General features: G+C 47.6%; 1 protein-coding gene across 2 annotated transcripts; it reads right to left on the bottom strand.

Moving 5' to 3' along the window:
* Window positions 1-1,184: 1,184 nt before the first annotated feature.
* LOC136467627 (ADP,ATP carrier protein 2, mitochondrial-like) lies at window positions 1,185-4,436 on the bottom strand. Of its 2 annotated transcripts, none has more exons than XM_066466388.1 (4): window positions 4,317-4,436; window positions 2,437-2,951; window positions 1,886-2,257; window positions 1,185-1,807 (listed from the first exon to the last, which is right to left on the bottom strand). In XM_066466388.1, exons 2-4 carry the CDS (start codon window positions 2,929-2,931, stop codon window positions 1,511-1,513), a joined length of 1,164 nt encoding a protein of 387 aa, XP_066322485.1. In that variant the 5' UTR covers window positions 2,932-2,951; window positions 4,317-4,436; the 3' UTR covers window positions 1,185-1,510. The 2 variants fall into 2 exon arrangements, with proteins under 2 accessions (XP_066322485.1, XP_066322486.1); XM_066466389.1 differs by lacking the exon at window positions 4,317-4,436 and adding an exon at window positions 4,089-4,216.
* Window positions 4,437-20,748: the final 16,312 nt, after the last annotated feature.

Here is a 20,748-nt window from a genome sequence, read left to right as displayed (position 1 = left end):
GAAGAGGCTGACACGCCTTGATGTAACCCGTGGCCATGACGGGCCATACCTGGCGATTAACATCAAGAACAGTGTCGGATGTGCCGGTACTGTTCTGCCTAATCCTCGTACGGACGCTGACAGGCGCGTTAGTTCACCACGACGTACGTCGGGACGGAGTGGGACACCATGACCGCCAGATGACGCCTGCGCATGGCGCCAGTGACAAACAGGGCCGCGACATGGAGCCGTCCCTGTTGACATCTACAGGATCAGTGGGACCCGCATGAAGGACCCGGTGACCCTGGAAGCCTTCTTCTCTCCCTCGTTCTTCTCATTTTCCTCCTCTGTAACCCGCGCTTTTCCTTCGCCTATAAAAGGGAAAGCCGGGTGCCCCACGCTGGGGAGATCAAAACACAAGAGCACGACGCGAGCACACGGCTGAGCGACAATCGAGCTCTCAGCACCCGTTTACTCCTTCCACTAGAGAATTAGGATTCTTTTTCTCTCGCATGTTTATAACCCCTACTGTAAACCAAGTGCCGGTAACACGAGCAGCAGCGAACTGGACGTAGGGACGTTCCGCCCGAGCCAGCATAACCCTTGTGTCCTCCGAGCACACCATCCGAACCAGAAGCGCAAACACAAATTTACTCGTCGGTGGTCCGAAAACACCGACAAGATGTGCTAACAGGACCTAAGAATGACCTTTAAAAGCTGAATTATTCACAGAGCAAAATTAGAACTCCACAATCATTTTTATTCATATAATCTTTGGTTTACCAAGGATGCTCTAGGTACCATAGCACATGGCATTTCATCAAGCGGGTACACTACCTGGTTCCTGGTAGCTAGACGTTTTGAGGTTAAAAATGTCATGAGCACCTGTTTTGGCATTTTATCACACTTGTTTTGGCATTTCATTAAATGGTACACTATCTGGTAGCTAGACAGTTTAGCCTAAAAATGTCATGAACACGTTTAGCATTTCATCAAACGGCTGCACTACCTTCATGAACACTTGTTTAGCGTTTCATCAAACGGCTACACTACCTAGTAGCCAAGCGAGACCATTTGAGCCAAACATAAAAATGTAGAATCTCTACAAAGATGAACTGACGCACACGTGAACCAAATGCAACATTCGCAAGAAATCCAGTGATAACAACAATCATGCATTGCAAAAGGTAAAGAGAAACAGGCAATTAACCGCAGCAACTTGACTCTCATCCGATACTTAATCGATGGCAATGTATGTAAGGAAAATTGCCCGACTGACATAGCAAGGGCAGACTCGACACACCCTATATGACCATAAATGTTTATGGGGACCGATGCCACCACCTAGTAGGATTGTTACTGAGTGTTTGGAGATCAAAGTCTCCGCCCAAAACGAATGTTGGAAGAATCCTCCCTCTACATGAATTATTAATTTCTTCGATATGAAAGGCAAAAACTTCACCAGATCCTGATTGGGCAGGAGCGGGAACAAACTGCTCTTGTTCCGTTGTTCGTCATCATTTTTCTCCATTTAAGCACCGCCAGAGCCGTACTTCTTCCCGAAGAAGAGGATCTGGAGCTGGTCGTAGCCAGAAAGCACACCAGCACCAGCAATGGCACGAAGAATGTTAGCACCAGCACCCTTGAACAGGGACTTGGGGCCTTCCTTCTTAAGTATCTGCTGGAACGCATCGAAGGAGCTCTTGTACTTGACGGCCTCACCAGAAGTCATCATCATCCTTCTGCGGACGGTATCAATGGGGTAAGATGCAAGACCAGCACCGTTGGTGATCAGCCAACCCAGAGCGAAACTGGCAAAGAAATTGTCCTGCAAAAGAGACACATCTTGTAGCTCATACCACAAGCAAAAGCACGCTATATTGAAAGAGACAGAAATTAGACAAACCTGGAGGTTGCCGGTGAGGAGAACTGGCTTGATAGAATCGTAGAGCCCGAAGTACAGACCACGGTAAACAATGATTCCAACACAAGAGATGTTAAATCCACGGTAAAGCCCAGCAATGCCATCAGATTTGAGTGTCTTGCGGTAGACATCCACAAGACCATTGAATTGCCTTTCACCTCCTCCCTTGGAAGCCTTGGCATCATTGGCCAACCTTGTCCTGGCGTAGTCCAGGGAGTACACAAAAAACAAAGAGGAAGCACCAGCAGCACCACCAGAAGCGAGGTTGCCAGCAAACCACTTCCAGTAACCGTCCTTGTCCTTCTTGAAGTTGAACAACCTCTTGAAGTAGTCCTTGAATGCAAAGTTCAAAGCCTAGGACATAGATATGAAGACAATTAATAATATATAAGTTTAATTATATTCAGTAACTCGTACAGTCCATCAGGAAAACCATCAGGAGCATTAAAAAATTTAGGTACTGAAAGATCATGTAGTTTCAACATATTTACAATAGTTACTGAGTAAAAAATATAATGGAAGGTGTGGGCTACCTGAGTAGGGAAGTAACGAATAACATTAGCGGTGTTACCCCTCCACAAGGAAGAGAAACCCTCATCCTTAATGGTACGTTTGAAGCAGTCACCAATACCCTTGTATGGCTCTGACAGCCTACCAGACTTAATCATCTCATCCTGGTTCTGAATAAGCAGCTTCACACGCTCAATGGGAGCAGCAGCAGTCTTTGAAACAGCAGCTGAAACACCACCCATCATGAAATCAATCATGAAGTTTTTGCCTCCTTTCTCAGCTGGAGCATTGGCAAAAAGCGGGTTCTGCATCACTGGGACATTGATGCCACCGCTAACAGACATTGAAGGGCTAAAAAGGCTCTGGGTCATGTAGTTTCTCGTGGTAAATCTCCTTTCATAAGATGAGACAGAAGGGCAGATGTTACGGGCCCGTACACCTTCAGAGAAGCTGGAGCTCAGGTGGAACTGGCCACCGAGCTTATGAAGGACAGTGGGTTGGTTAGCATGGTCCGCCATTACCACCTCAAAACTATTGGCTGCGACACAATATCAATACACAAAACTTAGGACAGTGCATAAAGAGAAACAGAATGTGTAAAGATAAGCATATGTATAGTAATAATAAAGCTACAGAAACAGACATTATTTTCTGAGTTTCAACATAAGTAGAGAGCCTCCGTATAAACATTAACAAATAAACTATCAAACAGACATAAACAATTAATTAAATTATACATAGATATTTATATTTTTCATGTTCCATAACTCTAATCTTGACAACAATCATCAGAATAGAACAGAAGCATAAAAATGAATCAACAAAATTTACACCAAGACAGCCTATTGTAGCATGCTCAAACAGTTCAGGAATTTTAACATTCACAGGTTGTGTAACAAATGAAGATTACCATGATCTCCAAATACAATTACATTAAAAACATTGAAGAACATCGTAGCATGTCAAAGGTATAGGTGTGCACACAGGTTGTGTAACAAATGAAGATTACCATGATCTCCAAATTCAGTTACAATAAAACCATTGAAGAAAACCATAGCATGTCAAAAGTATAAGTGTGCACTCTAGTACTCGTCCTTTCAAGAACCGAAAAATAAACCCATTGTTTCAAGTACAAATGAGACCATCTTTAACATGTGTTAGCAAGAGAATATTCTTCATTTTTGCCACTTAGACCTTTTAAATCACGACAGTTTACCCGAACTTCAACCGTGCACAAAAAAGTCATGGATTATGACAGCTTGTACGTAGTACAGAGTGAAACAGATCTAGGGCCGGGAGCATGCTAAACAAGACCTTCACATGATATATGTGCATAAAGTCTAAAGAATTCAACATTTCAACCAATATCTTTGGGACGGGCGTCTGCCGTCAGATCGCCATCCACGGCTCAGAACACAGACAGATCTAACGCGGCACCGTCACTATCACGAAACAGTGGTCAAAATACGACATATTTTTCCCCTCCCTGTCCCACTTGCCCGATTGACAACCCAATAACCTTTCGATCTAAAAGGATTCCACAAAGATCTAAAGATTCCAAGGCTCCAAGACAAACGGAGCACAAAATCCACTGCGATGCACACACATAGGGATAAACGGAGTAGATCTCAAGTATAGATTAACCGACCACTAGGAGAGTCTCAACAGTCCTTACCCGACGCAGGAAGCACCGATCTGAATGAACCCCAAAGGCCGAGGCTACCACACGAACGATCCAAGCCTAAAAACCGGAAATACCTATACGCGACGAACACAGACGGGCAGAGCAGATCTATATATAACAGCACGCATGCCGGACCGATCGCCACAAATAGGAACGAGAGCACGAGCCTAAATCGGGAACAGAGGACAGGAGAGAAGCCTGGTGGGACGCGAGACTCACCCTTGGGCACCGGAGGCGGAGAGGGAGGCAGACAGGGCGGCGGCTCCGAACTTTCAGAGGCGCGTCGAGGTGAGAGTGGGGCGATGCCTTCCTGGGGAATGCCTTTTTATCTCCGCTGCGCCGCCACCGAGCGTGCCACCACCCCGCGTGCCCCCGCCCAGTGGGTCCTCGCGCGCAGGCTGGCCGTCCGATCGGGCGGGACCGGTAGATCCGCGTCTCCCCCGCGCGGTGGGCCACATGGGGGGTGGTTCCATGCTGGGTAGTATTTTGATTCGCCGGGTACCCGGATCCGGTGCGAAGCGTCGAACACCGAACGGCGGGGTCGGCGAGCGGAGAGGATCGTGCGGTGCGGACGTGGTTGGTGGGGAATGGGGCAGCGAGTGTAGAGTGTGGCACGGCGGATCCAGGGCGTTAGGGTTTGTTTGCGCTGGAACGGACGGTGGATGTGCACCGTCATGTGGGGTTGGTTGGTCAGATCTGGTCTCCAGGTCCAGGTCCAGCGATAGCGGAAGAAGGTTGGGGGAAGGCGGAGTGTGAAAGGGCAGCACGGAACATGGGCTGGGGTGTGCGAAACGTGCATGCTGGAGCTGGTTGTGGCCTTTTGACGATGGGATGGATGGTCAGCACTTAGCAGCTACGGCCTTGTTTAGATGAAAAAAAAAAAAAGAATTTGCAAAGTAAGTACTGTAGCATTTTATTGTTATTTGATAAATATTGTCCAATCATAGTCTAATTAGACTTAAAAGATTCGTCTCGTGGATTTCGTCTAAACTGTGTAATTAGTTTTATTTTTTATTTATATTTAATGCTTCATGCATGCGTCCAAAGATTCGATGTGACGGGCAATGTGAAAAATTTTGCAAAATTTTTTACAAACTAAACTGGACCTAGGCTGTTTCCGTATTTCTCTTCTTTCTTATCTTTTTAGGCTGCGTTTAGTTCTTAAAAAGTGCTACATCACATCGAATCTTGCGATACGTGCATGAAATATTAAATGTAGATGAAAAAAACCAATTACACAATTTGGTTGGAAATCGCGAGACGAACGTTTTGAGCCTAATTAGTCCATGATTGAACATTAATTGTCAAATAAAAACGAAACTGCTACAGTAACCAAATTTCTAAATTTCGCGAACTAAACACAGGCTTAGGAACTCTTCATAGGGACTGGATCACTATTCTTGCTCAATTATATACTGGTGTTTATTGCTGTATTCTTTTGACTTTCGACCGTCCATTCTTGATCTCAAAGGGCAAGGCCGCAAGGGAAGGGCACCGAGAATTGTAGTTTCTTCCGAATCGGATGGCTGGTGCCTGGTGTTGAAGAATGCACGATTTGGCAGGGTGTTCGACTGGCATTAAATTTTTACCGTAACAGCTAAAAAACACTATTTATACAGAAATTTAATGAAAGAAAACACTATTATAATGAAAAATAAACAAAAAAGACCGGCCAGCCAACCGAAGTTGACCAACCGAACACGCCGTGGATTTGTGGAGGGGTAGCTGATGGGAAGTAAAGAGTTCTTTTATGCACACACACAGAGTTTCTAGTATGAAAGTGACTGCCTGCGAAGTAGGAAACCTCGAATTGGAGTGGTCCATGAACAGCATTTTCTTGGGGTCAACGGGAAGGCATGTGTACTACAGTGAGGTGCGGACCTCTACGTATATTGTGACAAAATTAATTTTGAGATGGCGTAGGTACGAAGCCGAATCTCTTTACTAAATAAACAAATAAAGAAGATGGAATAATCAAACAAGGTTAAAGGAAGATGAGACAATCAAGGGCATGCTTATGTGTAGTTTTTGTGAGGAGAGGCCTGTAACCTTTTTATACGCTCAGTGGTTTGATAGTATAAGCTAGACTATAAGCTCGGTTGTTTAATAAATCAGCTACAACCTTTTTTAGCGTCTTTATATGTATATATATAAGCTCTCATGGATCCAAATAGGATCTAGCTAAATGGTTTTTGGGATTTTGATGACTGATGAACATAAGTAATTATTACTGTGCCCCGTTCGCTGGTCTAAAACTTGGCTGAAACTGGCTGAAAAATACTGTTCCGCCTGAATGGTTGTGAGAGAAAAATACGGTTCCGGCTAAAAAAAGAAGCCAAACAAGCTGAATATAGAGTAAGCCGAACAGAACCTATTGTGTATTTTGCAGCAACTATATTCACATGAATTAGTCACTTGCAGGTAGGGATGGCAATGGGTTTATACCCAATGGACACCCGTATCTACATCCATCACAAAAATTTGCACCCACAAAGAAATCTATATCCATACCTGTAATGCCCATGCGGGTAGCGGTACCATAGGTTGCACATACCCAAAAATAAATATATCTACTATGACTATATGAACATATTACAAATATCTAAATATGTAATAAATGTAAAAAAAAAACTTGGTATATATGTAGCTCCTTTTTATCTAGCATTAGATGCTTTAGTTGGACCATGTTTTGGAGTACCTTTGAGTTGAGGGATGACTAAACTACAATTGCGTATTGGGTATACACATAACCATGGGTTTATGTTTTGGATAGTGTATAACCATGCCCATACTTACAAACAAGATAGGTAAGCATTTTTTCCTATTAGCATACCCATCCATAAGGAAGTTAACCCACACATACCCTAATAAAAGGGGGCAAAACCCATCGGTTACGGGTTGCGGGTACTCATTGCTATCCCTACTTATCGGCTACATGTTTTTTTGGCCCACAGGATGTTTTGGATGGATTGCAAGTATGGAGATAAGGATATTCACGAAAACTAAGAACTATGTAAGACAAGTGCAACCTTGGTGCTCGAAGGCACTTGACGTATAGTGTATAAGGCTTTGTTTTTCCTTTGCCAACATATAAAGGGGTCCCATACATGTAACTTGATGGGAGTTCGAGTTGGAGCATTTGGTGCACAATGCTACACCCTCACCAAGTCAGATCTTAAGCCAACCATTATGACGACCCTATCCCACCAACCACGACATGGGTGCGGCCATCCATGGCCAGCTAGTCCACAATCTCCTCCGCGTGACCATGATTGTGACGGAATGGCAACAGTGACGAGGACCGGACGTGATGACGTCAGTCTAAGGGGCCCTTTGATCTTCTAACATGTAGGACCCTCTCCCTATATGTAACCCTACCCCCTCTGCTATATAAGAGGTGGTAGGGGCACCCTTCCTTCTTCTCTGCGACCCCTTGGTGACCTTCGAGCTCTCCTGAACGCCTTCAGCACCTTAGGTGTAACACCCTCGGTGTTACACAGTGAATCACTTGCTAAAACATGTTATGAGCATCATACTTAAGTGATATTGCATGTGGTGTGATGGATAGGTAAAGCATTGTAACTTAAACGAGTCGTAAAAACATAAAACGAAAAGTTAATTCATGATTTATAAAGTTAGCAAGTAGAGATGTTAACTAATTTTTATTGAACAAAAACGCTATAAAACATATATGTGACACCTTAATAAAGTTTGAAGTACACATTTTGTAGAAGATGGTGCAACTTTTGTTTTAACAAGATAATAACGCTAGCTAACATTTCTAATAGCTTGAAAATCGAATTTGAAGCAAATCCAACTCAAGACAGTCATTTTCTTAAGTTTGAAAATAGATTGACAAAGCTTATTCTGTAAAAATAGAGTTTAGGAGTGGTGTCATTCTTTAGCTCTCGTTGATAGCCTAAGGTGCCCTCTTTAGAGTAGTGAAGGTGCTTTGGGGATTGGATCAACTGTGTAGTTGTTTCGAACGCTTTAAAATCCGTGCACAGCGTGTTCTTGGGCTATTTTTTTTGGCTGGACGCGATCACCATGCTGAGCGGCCTCGACATCGTGGCGCTCGGTGCACACAAGCGTGCGCATGGCCACGTCCTGGCCAGCTGGAGCTGCCCGCGCTCTGGTCATGTCACTGGCCGCCTCGGGCTACCGCTGCGCGGAGCCGTGGCTACCCAACTCGCCACATCACGTTGCCCCCGCCTACTACCCTCCTTGCTGCGCCACGACAACGCCATTGCCACTGCCGTCGCATCGCTGTGCTGCGCTATGCCACTGGCCCGCCTAGACGCTGCATGCATGGGTCACACCAACCTCGAGCGTGCGTCATCGGCTAGTGCCGGACGTGATCGCTCTGGCCGCGTCAATCGTGTCCCACCAAGAAAGCACAGGCTGAGCCTTGACTATGTCCCCACCATCTCACGCCCTCCCCTGTCCTCTTCTTTGTTGCCGCCGCCAAGCCGTGCTAGCCCGTCTGCATGCGAGAAGCCATCCCCCATTAATTTCACATGCATGCGCCTACGCTCTCACGTCCTCTCGCTACCTGCCCCTACCCGGACTTGAACCGTGTAAGGCCAAGCTCCAATTTAAAGCTTCACCTCGCCATCGCGCTGTTAAGACCCGTCACCGCCCTCACCATGGCTAGCCCCCTCCTCAATGTCTCAAGCCGAATTAGCTGCACCACTAGCCTCGCCTAGAACCCCTCCTCATCGGGCGCACCTAAGCCACACCTCTATCGTTGCCTCCTCGCCGCTAGCACGGCCATGTCGCTATGGTTCACCGTCGAGCTCGCTGCATGCACGCGATTAGGCTCGCTTAGGGTATCTCTGGCTGAACCATCACCTCCGCTAGGTTAGTGGTGAGTCCCTGTTGCTCACTCGCTATTCCTACTGTCTTGTTAACTCTGTGGCTCACTGGAACGCCATCGCAATTGTCGGGGGGTGCCTGCCATCGTGGAGAGGCCCTTCTATGACGTCTCAGTTCGTGCAGCCGCCACCTATCGCTTCGCGTCAAACCCTAGACGAGCGTCGACCTCATAGATAGATCAGTGTGGGTCCCGTGTGGCCGACGCAAGCGCCAGTGCCATCGCTCGTCGTGCTGGCATGTGCGGGATGGTCGAGGACCATATCGTTGTGAAGGAGGGAGATTGCGAGGGTGTTCTTGCAAAGTTGTTGTCTATAGAAATAGTGCGAATAGCGTCGTGCGAATACTAGGTAGTGCAGGGCGTCTCTACAAAAGTGCCAACACGCGGGCTATCTCCCATCGCGGGCTGGCCTATGTGCGTGGGCCACGCCTGTGGACTGCGCGTGCGCGCACGCTACACGCAAGTGGGCCGAGTCCGCGTGGTTGTGGGTTGAGCTAGTGAATTCAATTTTCCTTTTCTTAAGGAATTAGAAATAGCTTTACGTTTTAATTTCTGAGCTGAACTTTGAAAATTAATATCTATTCACATAGGTGTCCAAAAATTGTGAAATAAATTTTGTTGAGTTCCTAAAAATATTGTCTATCTGATGGTATGACTAGATTATGCAGGTCTGAGTTGATGCTAAGGCTTATTAAATCATTTGAGAGTGTTTAACATTATTTAGGTTAATATTTGTATGAATTTTTTTGACAAATTGGTAATAGTTTTGTTCGTGAAATTTTTACAGTAGGTTCATTGTATTATTATGTGCTCACTGTAATTTGTTTGGCCCTAAAATAGACCGAGAAATAAGGTAGTTAGGTGCTCCTTGTTTTAATATACATTAAATCATTAATAAAAGAAGAAATGCATTTTAGTTGCTAAGATAATACTTGAATGTTTCATACCTATTTGTGGAAAGGATGGGTAGCGTAGCATCTTAGTCATTAGAGTTAGCTTAGTAGCTTGGTAGATGTATTGTTATTTTAAGGGTTGTTGTTGTCGTAATACTAACTGTTGCATTATCATTGTATGCATGTAGAGAACGAGTTGGTGGAGTTCGTGACCGCGGGCGAGTAGGAGTATGAGGAGGTGATCGAGGAGTACGAGGAGGAGGTTCTCGTATAGGAGGGAGCCCCGGAGCCACTAGTGACTAACTTTGATGACACCCCGCCTGCCCAAGGCAAGCCCTGGTGCATAACCCTTATTATATATATATATATATATATGTGTGTGTGTGTGTGTGTGTGTGTGTGTGTGTGTGTGTGTGTGTGTGTGTGTGTGTGTGTGTGTGTGTGTGTGTGTGTGTGTGTGTGTGTGTGTGTGTGTGTGTGATGTGCATTTACGTTACAGGATTTATATTGAAACTACATGCATAGATAAACCTACCCATGAGTCCTACTATCATAGGTCGAGTAGCTGATATGCTTAGGCTATCGGTAGCGTGAGTCACCTGTCTTTACTCACAATAGATGATTATTATTACTCTCATGATAAAATAGTGAAAGAAAATAGAGACCGGGCAGAGATATGGTACGGGTATTGGTGGATGTAATAGGTTGTGTCCTGTGGCCAACGGGGCATAGCTTGGTTACACTATTTTCCCTATCCGTGTCGGTTAAGGACCGTCCATTGCTGTGGATTCTAGTCAGGTCATAGACTTATTATCATGAGCACATACTTGCTTATGGTAGCGGGAAGGCTCATTGCTCTCTTGATGTGGGTTCCGGCTCTTTCTGGACCAACTGATTGGAGGCGAGGATGGTGGAGGTCTAAATACCACACTAAGTCCGGGACTCAGGAGTGAGGGCTTGGAGTCTAAGTTTGGATAGGGACCTAGGCCCCTTGACAGGAGAGTGGTGGGTTGGTCTTGCTTGTGACTTGGGGTACAAGCAGGGAGTGTGTTTCAGGGTACCCAGATGGGATACATTAGTTCATGAATCTCTGAGTGATATGGTATGACTTGACTAAGATCTAGCACTGTAGTAAGAACTAGAAGATGAAAGGAGATGAATGGATCTAATTGCTCAACTCTTACTTGAAAGTAGAATAGGTGCTTACATAGAATGGTTAGCTGATGAACTAATCATGACTGATAATAAAACACCTACATAAAGATTCACTACTAGTAATGCTTTTCGTAAAAAGGAAACCAAGCAAACCTTAAAGCTTATCATATCCTTTGAAGTCAGGAAATTATTTCCACTAGTCGGGTAAGTCTTGCGAGTATATTGTGTACTCAGGGTTTATTTACCCATGTTGCAGGTGCAGCTTGAGGAGTGGCTGTTGTGTGGAGGATTCTTTTGGTGGGCACAGACGGACCTTGTATCTTATCGTTAGATGTTTATTTCAATCCCGCTGTTTAAAATCCGTACTCTAAACTTGGTATTATAATAATATATTTCTAAGAACTCTTATTGTATGAAATGGACTAAGTATTGTAAACTCGTTCTCATTATTGGATTCTAGGTGAAAAACGTGGATTGTTCGATTTCAACCTTGGGGTGTGTTCGATGAAACCGTTCGATGTACCTAACTTTCGAGGTGCTTACTGTCTAGTAGAAGACGAGCACCTCCGGAAGCGTGTTATTTTGGGCGGTTCTGCCATAGGTGGTATCGAAGCCAATAATGAGTTACGAGTTTCATAACTCTTTTCAAAACCTAAAATTTAACCAATAAAAGTTTTGTGAAAAGTAGGATGCAATAAAATTATGTAAATAAGTATAAGCCCTGGCAATATGGTTTATCTAGGATAGTGGCACTGGTTTTATCTAACCAAAGTTTCTGCAGGTACACTAACTTACGTTGCATAAGAGTCGACTAGAATGCGGTAATAAGTGTATGATGTGCCAAATTTTTTTGTGAATGTCGATATATTCCGGCTTGAGTGAACGTATAGGTCAATGTATGCATCATGATAGGGTAATCTTGTTAATTTAACCTCCCCACACGTATAATTTTGTTTAGTGAATTAATCTAATAACTAAAATGAATGCTTCGTCTAAAAGCCTTATCATTTCTCTAATCTCTTATTCCTGATCTGGAGGTGTTGTCCCTAATGGTGGGTTCCTATCTGTTTACAGATGAACCTAAGGTCCGGTCATAGGAGCACTAGTGCCGGGATGGGCTGTGGCCTTGGCAATGGCCAAGATGAAAGTGGTTGTGGCAATGAGAATGGAAACGGGGACAACCACGAGGCCCTACTCCTTGCACCTCCTCCTCCACCACCACCACCTCTGATGACTCATGCCGTGATGATGGCAAAGATGCTGGCTACTCAGCGCGAGTCAGCTCGTTCCTTGGAGATGCTAGCTCATGCGATTGGTGGCTTTGCCCATGGGGGCCACAAAGGCAATGGCGAGAATGAGGGTGGTGCCTATGGTCCCTAAGGGCCCTATTCTTACCAAGATTTCTTGAAGATGCACCCACCCACATTCACATCGACTGTTGAGCCTCTGGATGTAGAGCATTGGCTTCATATTCTGGAGTTGAAGTTTCAGCTGCTCATTGTAACTAAAGAACAGAAGGTGAGCTTTGCAGGGCAGCAGCTGTTGGGTTATGTCAGTGCATGGTGGGACATGTTTAATGCCATGCAGCCGGTGGACCACCGTGTGACTTGGTAGGAGTTTAGCGTTGCTTTCAGAGAGTACTACATTCCTGCTAGTGTGCGGAATTGGAAGTTGATGGAGTTACTAGACCTGAAGCAAGGGAGCATGTCTATGATAGAGTATGTGAACAAGTTCAACCATCTAGCACAGTATGTTGGGATCCACGTCGATACTGTTGAGAAGAGGAGGGACCGTTTCTATCGTGGCCTCTCTTGTAGTCTATAGAAAGAGCTATATACAAGGAACTTCAAGACTTTTGGTGCTATAATGAATGCTTCTATTTCCATAGAAGGACTTCAGCGTGACTCTTAAGCTGAGTGGAAGCGCAAGCGGGTGATCACTAGATCTTCTAGTCACCCACAAACTCAGAAGGTATAGGTTGTCAGGAGGATGTCCAATCACCCTCTGGGTGGACAACCATCCTGTCAGTCTTAGCAGGCTTACTAGGCACCTCCCATCTAGTATCATGCGCCTACTCAGCAGGTACAATAGTAGCCTCAGGGACAGCCGGTTCCACCTCATCAAGGATAGGGGAACAAGTCTAGTGCTTGTTTCAAGTGTGGTAAGGAGGGCAACTATGCTCAGGAGTGTCTATAGAACCAGACTGCACAGTCTTCCCAGCCTTTAGCCAACTCTCGTCTGGTCAAGAGGATGATTATCAAGAAGAAGGTTCTCATAAGCCACTCTGGACAAGTCAACTTCACTAAGGTTGAGGAGATTTTGTAGAATGAACCTGTGATGGCTAGTATGTTTACCATTGATTCCCACCCAGCATATGTGTTGTTTGATTCTGGTGCATCACATTCATTGATGAGCATGGGGTTTGCACAGAGCCACTATATATCTCTTATGGCTATTCCTATTGGCTATAGAATCAGTACTCTGGGTGCGTAGTTGTGCGTTAATACTCGGATAAACATGGTTAGATTAGTGCTAGCCACTCACACTTACCGCCTCCAGTTCATGGTGCTGCCTAGGCAAGGCATAGATGCAATTCTGGGCATGAACTAGTTGTGAGTTTATGGGGTAGTCTTGAACCTTAAGCAAAGAGTTGTTGAGTTACAACTTCCTTCTTCCGAGGATAGGATGTCTCTTCTTATGCCCTTAGATCTTGCCTTACCCGTTGTTGCTCATGCTGAAGCTTCTCCTACACTTGCCTCTATTCCTATGATCTATGAGTTTCTAGGTGTCTTCCCGGAAGATCTACCTAGGTTACCACCGGATAGGGAGGTGGAGTTTACCATTGAGTTAGAAACTGGCACTGCTGCTATTTCACGGCGTCCTTACCACATGGCTCCTAAAGAACTAGTAGAAATGAAGAAGCAGTTAGAGGAGTTGTTAGAAAGGGGATTCATCTGACCTAGCTCTTCACCGTGGGGTTGTCCAGCCATTTTTGTGAAAAAAAGGATGGTTGTTAATGTTTCGAGTAAACACCAACTAGTAAATTTGTATTTATTGTGTGTTAGGTCCAGATGGTATGCTAAAAGACATAAGGTTTATACTGGTTTGGGCAGAATATCCCTATGTCTAATTTGTTGTTGCTACTCATGTTATTAGCACTAAAAAGGTTCATAGTAGGGGGTACAAATGGCCGAGAGAGGGACATGTCCCAAGTCTCTGATGGAAAGGTCGAACGAGTATTGAGAGCTTGGTTGCTGCTAAGCTATGTGTAATGTGGTGCATGGTGTGTTGAATTGATCCATCCCTTTAGTGGGGTGCCCTACCCTTCCTTATATAGACCAAGGGGGAGCAGAGATTACAGATGGGAGAAAGAGAAAAAACTAGAGGTAGAGAAGGTCCTTCCAAGGTGCTAGGTCTTCCTTTTTCTTTAAGCCTGCCCTACTGACATGGCAGACGGTGCTAGGGATAACACGTTCGCTGATCCTGATAGGGCCATGCTCTGGCTTTGTTCAACAAGTGGTCACATCCCATCCTACTCTAGCAGATAGTGTGGCATGCCAGGGTGCCGAGCCATGACCCTATGGGGAGCAAATAGGGTAGCGACCATACATCCGTTACTATAGGTGATGTGAGGTCCCTCCTAGATCATAGTGGTTGTTGTATGCTTATGTCTGGATCTGCATCCGAGGGCTGATGGTGGTGCTTACAACACTGTAAGACAAAAGTCAGCGCCTACAACACTGTTCGGGCTCTGTCATGCCTAGGAGGGCTTAAAGAGCCCATCCCGTCATATCCCGATGATACTTTCTAGTAGGCGTGCAAGGTATGGTCATTGGTATTATGGTTGACTTGAGTGTCATATCTTTACCTTATGCTCGTCATTATGAAGGAGCAGGGTGCATTCGTTGGGCGAGGTGGAGTTAGCACCGAGACATCAGGCGAGGCAGAGCTAGCCCTTAGATGTCGGGCAAGGCAGAGCCGGCCCTTGCACATCCGATGAGGTGAAGCCTACCCTGAGATGTCAGGCAAGGCAGAGCCTACCTTGAGACGTCGGGCAAGGTAGAGCTAGCCCTCGAGTGTTGGGCAAGGCGGAGCCATCCCCTAGATGTCGAGCGAGGCAGAGCCTACCGCCAGATATCAAGCGAGGCAAAGCCAGCCCTTGGATGTCGGGTGAGGCAGAGCCTGCCCTGAGACGTCAGGCAAAGTGGAGCCAACCCTCTAACATCGAATGAGGCAGAGTCAGTCCCTAGTCATTGGGCGACGTGGAGTCAGCCCCGAGACGTTGAGCGAGGCAGAGCCTACCCTAGGACGTCGGGTGAGGTAGAGCCAGCCCTCAGACGTTAGGCGAGGCAGAGCCAGCCCTCAGACATTGGGTGAGGCAGAGCTAGCCCTAAGACGTCGGGCGAGATGGAGCCAGCCCTCAGATATCGGGCAAGGCAGATCTAGCCCCCGGACGTTGGGCAAGGCGGAGCTAGCCCCCAGACGTCGGGTGAGGCAGAGCCAGCCCTCGAATGTTAGGTGAGGCAGAGCCTGCTCCTAGACATTGGGTGAGGCAGAGCCAGCCCTTGGTGTCGGGCGAAGCAGAGCCTGCCCCTAGACGTCGAGCGAGGCAGTGCCTGCCCTCGAACATCAAGTGAAGCAGAGTCAGTCCCTGGTCATCGGGCAAGGCGGAGTCCAGCCCTCAGGGGTTAGGCAAGGTGGAGCCAACCCTTAGGGGCTGAGCGAGGTGTAGCCAACCTTCAGTTGTATGGGCAAGAAGTGTAGTTGTGTTCTTGTCTATTCAAAAACATCAATGTTAGATAGTTATGAGCTCCACCTCTTTGGGTACCCTAGTATTTGGTCCTCGATAGTAGCCCTTGAGCCCCCAGGTGATTCAGATAGAATCGCCCGGGGGGAGATTTGACTTGCCAGAGGGTGCGCACGAGTGCACCCGATGGGTGTAGCCCTCGAGCCCACAGGTGATTCGGATAGAATCGCCTAGGGGATATTTCGATTCGCTAGAGGGTGTGCGCGAGCACACCCATCGGGTGTAGCCCCCAAGCCTCTAGGTGATTCAAACCCTTCATGGGTATGGCTATGAGATTTGGTGTTTTGACAACTAGATAGCATAAAGGGAACCCTGGTATCCCATTCGTAGGGATTCATCTAGGGTTAGCCCGGTTGAGACTCGGTCATGGATCGAGACTCCCTTAAGGCTCATGCGCCTGAGTTTTGGCCACTTGCGAGACCATCCTTCGTTAGGATGGCCATCAAAATCATTGGGCTAGCCCTTGAACTCCTAGGCCCAAGCGGGCCAGAGAAAACGCTTTTTGACTCGTATCCCTTCTGCGGGAAAAGAGTCCTGTTCTGCCCAGGAAGGCAAAACATCTGGCGTGACTTTGGTGGGAAAGGATAGGGATTGGGGGCGCATATCCCGCGTGGTGCCATGGTGGTGAATTATGGTAGGCATGGAGATCTAGGCAGACATTTGCCTTCCTTGCATGTGTCGCCCCTATAAAACCAAAGGGTTCACCCCCAGGGTTTTCATACGTTGCCTCCTTACCTTTGCATCTACAACCTCCATCACCAATCACCTAAGCCTTTCGCACCCGCACCCATAGCGCAGCCGCCATCAAGCTCACATCCATCCACCCCAATCGTCTAATGGAGTCGTGATGTAGATTCGATGTCACCCTCCAGCACTTGGAGGGTCTTGTTCGTCGTGGCCTTCTTTGCACACGGACCACCGCCAAGGAGTGGCGGCTACATGGCAATGAGGACGCACCATCACTGCCCAATGGCTATGTTGTATCCTTCGCTCACTTTCACGAGCGGGGATTCACCACCACCACCCACAAGTTCCTTCGGGGGTTGTTGAATTACTACAATGTGGAGCTGTAGCACCTCACTCCCACTAGGATCTAGCACATTGCGGCGTTCATTGTCCTATGTGAGGGGTTCTTGGGGATTACTCCCCACTTCGACCTGTGGCAGCATTTCTTCACCATCACCCTCCTAAAGAAGTGAGAGAAGAGGCAGGAGATGAGCGTGCTGATGGGATGCGCCGACATTCAGCTCTGCAATAACTGGGTCAATGAATACCCGTCGATGTGTCCATCGACCTCCAACAAGGGGTGGCATTTGCATTGGTTCTATGTCAAGAATGATGCAGCCGCCCCCTTGCCAGCATTCACCGGATGGCTCATTGAAGAGGCCCCAGAATCATGGAGGAAGTGGGGGATCCTAGATAAAGACAAGAAGAAAATCCTACACCATCTCACCACCATCCAAATTCTAAAGGAGAGGGGTATGAAGGGGTCAGGGATCATTGGCGCCTATCATACACAGAGGGTGGCACCGCTGATGAGTCGTGCGCTTCCCCTATACCTGATGGCACCTAGAGCGTCACTCGATGGGACGATGCTTGCCGATGGAGCGCTCTCCCCTTCTGAAGTGGTGCAGCGCATCAAGGAGGTGATGGAGCCTTCGAAGGATGACGCCAGCGTCATTCTTGATTTCATGTATCTGGTGTCAGGGCACCCCCCCCCCTAATGTGGCCTGAGCCAGGGTACATCGACTTCGTAAGTCCTCTTTCCCTATGCCTCCTTTTTAATTGAACTCCCAACCCTTTGATGTTGATATTGAGATAGCAGGATCAGCCGAAGAAACTCGTCTTTATGGATAGCTTGGCTCTGCTATCGAAGGACCCGCTCATGGTAGTGGCAAATCACACCGCGGCTGAGTGGGAGAAGAAGAAGAAGGAGGTAGAGAGGAAAAAGAAGCAACAGAAATTATAGGTATGGGAGCGAGGAGAGGAGATAGACAGTGATGATGATGACGACGACGATGATGAGGGAGATTATGAGGTAGTCACAGACATCGAGTGGGGTGACCTAGGAATCGAGGCTGCACTAATAGGTACCCACTCATCAATGTAGGGACCCTTCCTATTCCACGTAAGGGAAGGTGCTGCCGTGAGGCCAAAGGGGGCAGGCCAGACCGTTGGCCCATCCTTAGAACCATTAGGGGCAGGCGGATCTATCGCCGCACCTAAGGTGCCAGCGGGGGGAGCGGCCCCGCCACCGTGCCTCAGGAATCAGTGGGGTTGGCTGGATCTATCACTGCTCCTAAGGTGCTAGCAAGAGCGGGCAGACCCATCGCCATGCCCCAAGAGCCAGCGGGGGTGGGCAGATCTACCACCACGCTCGAGGTGTCGAGAGAGGGGAGTGGCTCCGCCATCGTTCCCCTAGATACGAGGGAGGCGAACCCCTTGGCCTAGGAGTAGGGGACAAGCTCAAAACGGTCCTGCCTCGATGAGGTGGAGCAGGGAACTAGGGGTTCATCCCCCAAACATCTCCACTGCCCAACAGCGCCAACGTAAGTTGTCGACTCCTCTATTATCTCTATTTTTCTCTATTTTTCATAGTGACTCATGCCTTTTGTTTCTTCTGTAGCATCGGGAGATGGGTCAGACAGGGCACTTCTTTAGTGTTGGCGCCTAAGAAAACTGTTGCCCATTAGGCAAGGTGGGGGCCACCGCCTGATGTCGCTTCCATTTTGGGTGAGAGCAGATCTAGCATCATAGCCTCATCGGCCAACCTGGCACCGCCCGTAGTGGTGCCCGTGCCCTTGGCGGGGCACCCTCAAATGTTGCCACACAACCAGTGATGGGAGTGATTTCACTGCTGACGTCAGAGCGGGCAGAGCAATCGCCCACACCCATTGTGTCAACCATGGCTAGTGTGGTGTGGCCGAACGAGGTCCCATCGATGAAGGCAGAGGTGGCGGTGGCTATGATGGATGGGTCATAGCCAAAAGCTATGGTGGCGACACCTAAGCAGCGGTGCGTGCTATGCCACCGACAGCCCCAGAGACAACACCCGCCATGGGCGGGACAGAGGGGGTCATGGCTAAGGGACCCTCAGATACCTCGGTGGTTGCTGAGGAGATCGGTAGGGAGTTGTCCCAAGTCCTAACATCGAAGGTCTGCCGCTCGCCCATGCGGGATGAGCCCCCACTTCGGTGGGTGAGTCTGTGGGACCCATTGTCGGAACTCTTCACCCTCGACGATGCCGCCGAGGGCATGGAGTGGGAGAATCTCAATGAGGGGTTCATGGCTATGTTGGAAGCTCTAAACTAGGCTAGGGGCGCCCTTCGAGATGTAATCATTCCCACTAGCAGGGCATTCACTTGGTCTTATCTCTCGATCTCTTTTTTATTCATCTATTTTTGTTTTCTTATCATCTTTTTTAGTCTCTTATTGCTCGTAGCCAGGAGAAACCTCAGTTCCTTCATGAACATAAGGAGGATTGGGACTACCTCATCGATGAGGCATAGCCGCACTAGGACATGATCACCCAACTCTGCTAGAGGGTAGCTGAGTTGACTCCCCTTGCTGTGGAGGCGGACAATCTTCGATGGCGGGAGGCCGAGGCTCGCCAGGATGCAAAGGACACCGAGAAGTCTTTTGGTGAACTATCTGAGAGGGCACGGTAGGATCAGGAGGAGGCCGCTAGAGTGCATAATGAGCAAGACGAGCTGCTCTAGCAGGATACTGAGACCCACCAGTGGATCATCGACCTCCTGGTCGAGGCTGAGAAGGAGCAGGATCTTAGGCTGGGACCTAAGGAGAGGTCTGCGGCCCTAGAGTAGAGGACAAAATTGGATGCTGAGGTGGTCGCCTAGCTTCGCAAGGAGCAAGACAAGCTACGCCAGACTATAGAGAGGCTTCGCTTGGAGTGAGGTATGGCCTACGGGGAGCACGACTAGGCCGTCTGAGAGCGTGACATGGCGCAACAGAGGATCAGCTCCCTCTAGGCCAAGCTCGAGGCCATGAAAGCCCAGAAGCTAGAGGCCGAGGGTGCCGCTGCTAGACTAGCCATGGATCTTGCCAAGGCGAGGGGTCTTCTTTAGGCAGAGAGTGACAAGCTTGATGTCCTGAAGGTTGCTCTTGGCATAGTCTGTGATGACCTGTAGGTTGTTCAGGCGAAGGGGACCAACTCCCTCATGGCCCATGTCATAGATATCACAGCACGGGTACGCCAGCTGGAGAAGGAAGCTCTTCAGTCAGGGATCGACCACTTGCATTATGATGACAACATCGACTTGGAGGCAATGTGCCTCGGTTTCGCGCCTAGCTATGAACCCTCCGAGCTAGATGAAATAGAAGCGGAGGTCACTCCTCTTGTGAAAACCCTAGCGAGCAAAATTGAAGACATGGTTCTCCCCTAGAGGGGTAGTTAGTCAAATCAATTTGATAGACATTTATCTATAATCTGTGGACAAGTGTCGGTACCTTTGTATCCTAAAGATAGATTTGTAATTTCATTACGTTCGAACAAATTTGTAATTTTGTTTCATTTGGTTGAACTTGCTTTCTTCCCTTTTTGCATTCAAAAAAAGGTGCTCATGCAATCCGACCCTTCCATTCGTTAAGACTGTAGGGCCCGAGGTGTATAAGAGGACTTCGATTTTGCTAGTGAGCAAAGTTACCATAGCCGTCGGGGCATGGGGTTTTTGCAGTCTAACCAGGCACACTCGTTTATTTGTTCCCACAAACCTTGGACCTCACCTTAATGTGAGAAAGAGGTCTGATGCAGTGACTATTTCAAGAAAAGGGGGTTTTTATACTTTTACCAGCCCCCGAGTGAGATCTGAGCTCTGCGGTTGCTGGGGTCGAATGTCACTAGAGACCGAATAGAGAATAGTGAAACAACTCTTGTATTCACACATACCCCTACCTTAGGATTTT

The sequence above is a fragment of the Miscanthus floridulus genome, chromosome 7 (genome assembly GCF_019320115.1).
Source record: "Miscanthus floridulus cultivar M001 chromosome 7, ASM1932011v1, whole genome shotgun sequence".
Lineage (NCBI taxonomy): Eukaryota > Viridiplantae > Streptophyta > Magnoliopsida > Poales > Poaceae > Miscanthus > Miscanthus floridulus.
This window is presented reverse-complemented; position numbering and strand designations above follow the sequence as displayed.

Coding starts and splice junctions, on each gene's coding strand:
- LOC136467627 (XM_066466388.1), bottom strand. CDS start 2,931: ATGGCGGACCATGCTAACCAACCCACTGTCCTTCATAAGCTCGGTGGC. Junction 2,258..2,436: donor TTCGTTACTTCCCTACTCAG/GTAGCCCACACC, acceptor TCTATGTCCTAG/GCTTTGAACTTTGCATTCAA. Junction 1,808..1,885: donor TCCTCACCGGCAACCTCCAG/GTTTGTCTAATT, acceptor TCTCTTTTGCAG/GACAATTTCTTTGCCAGTTT.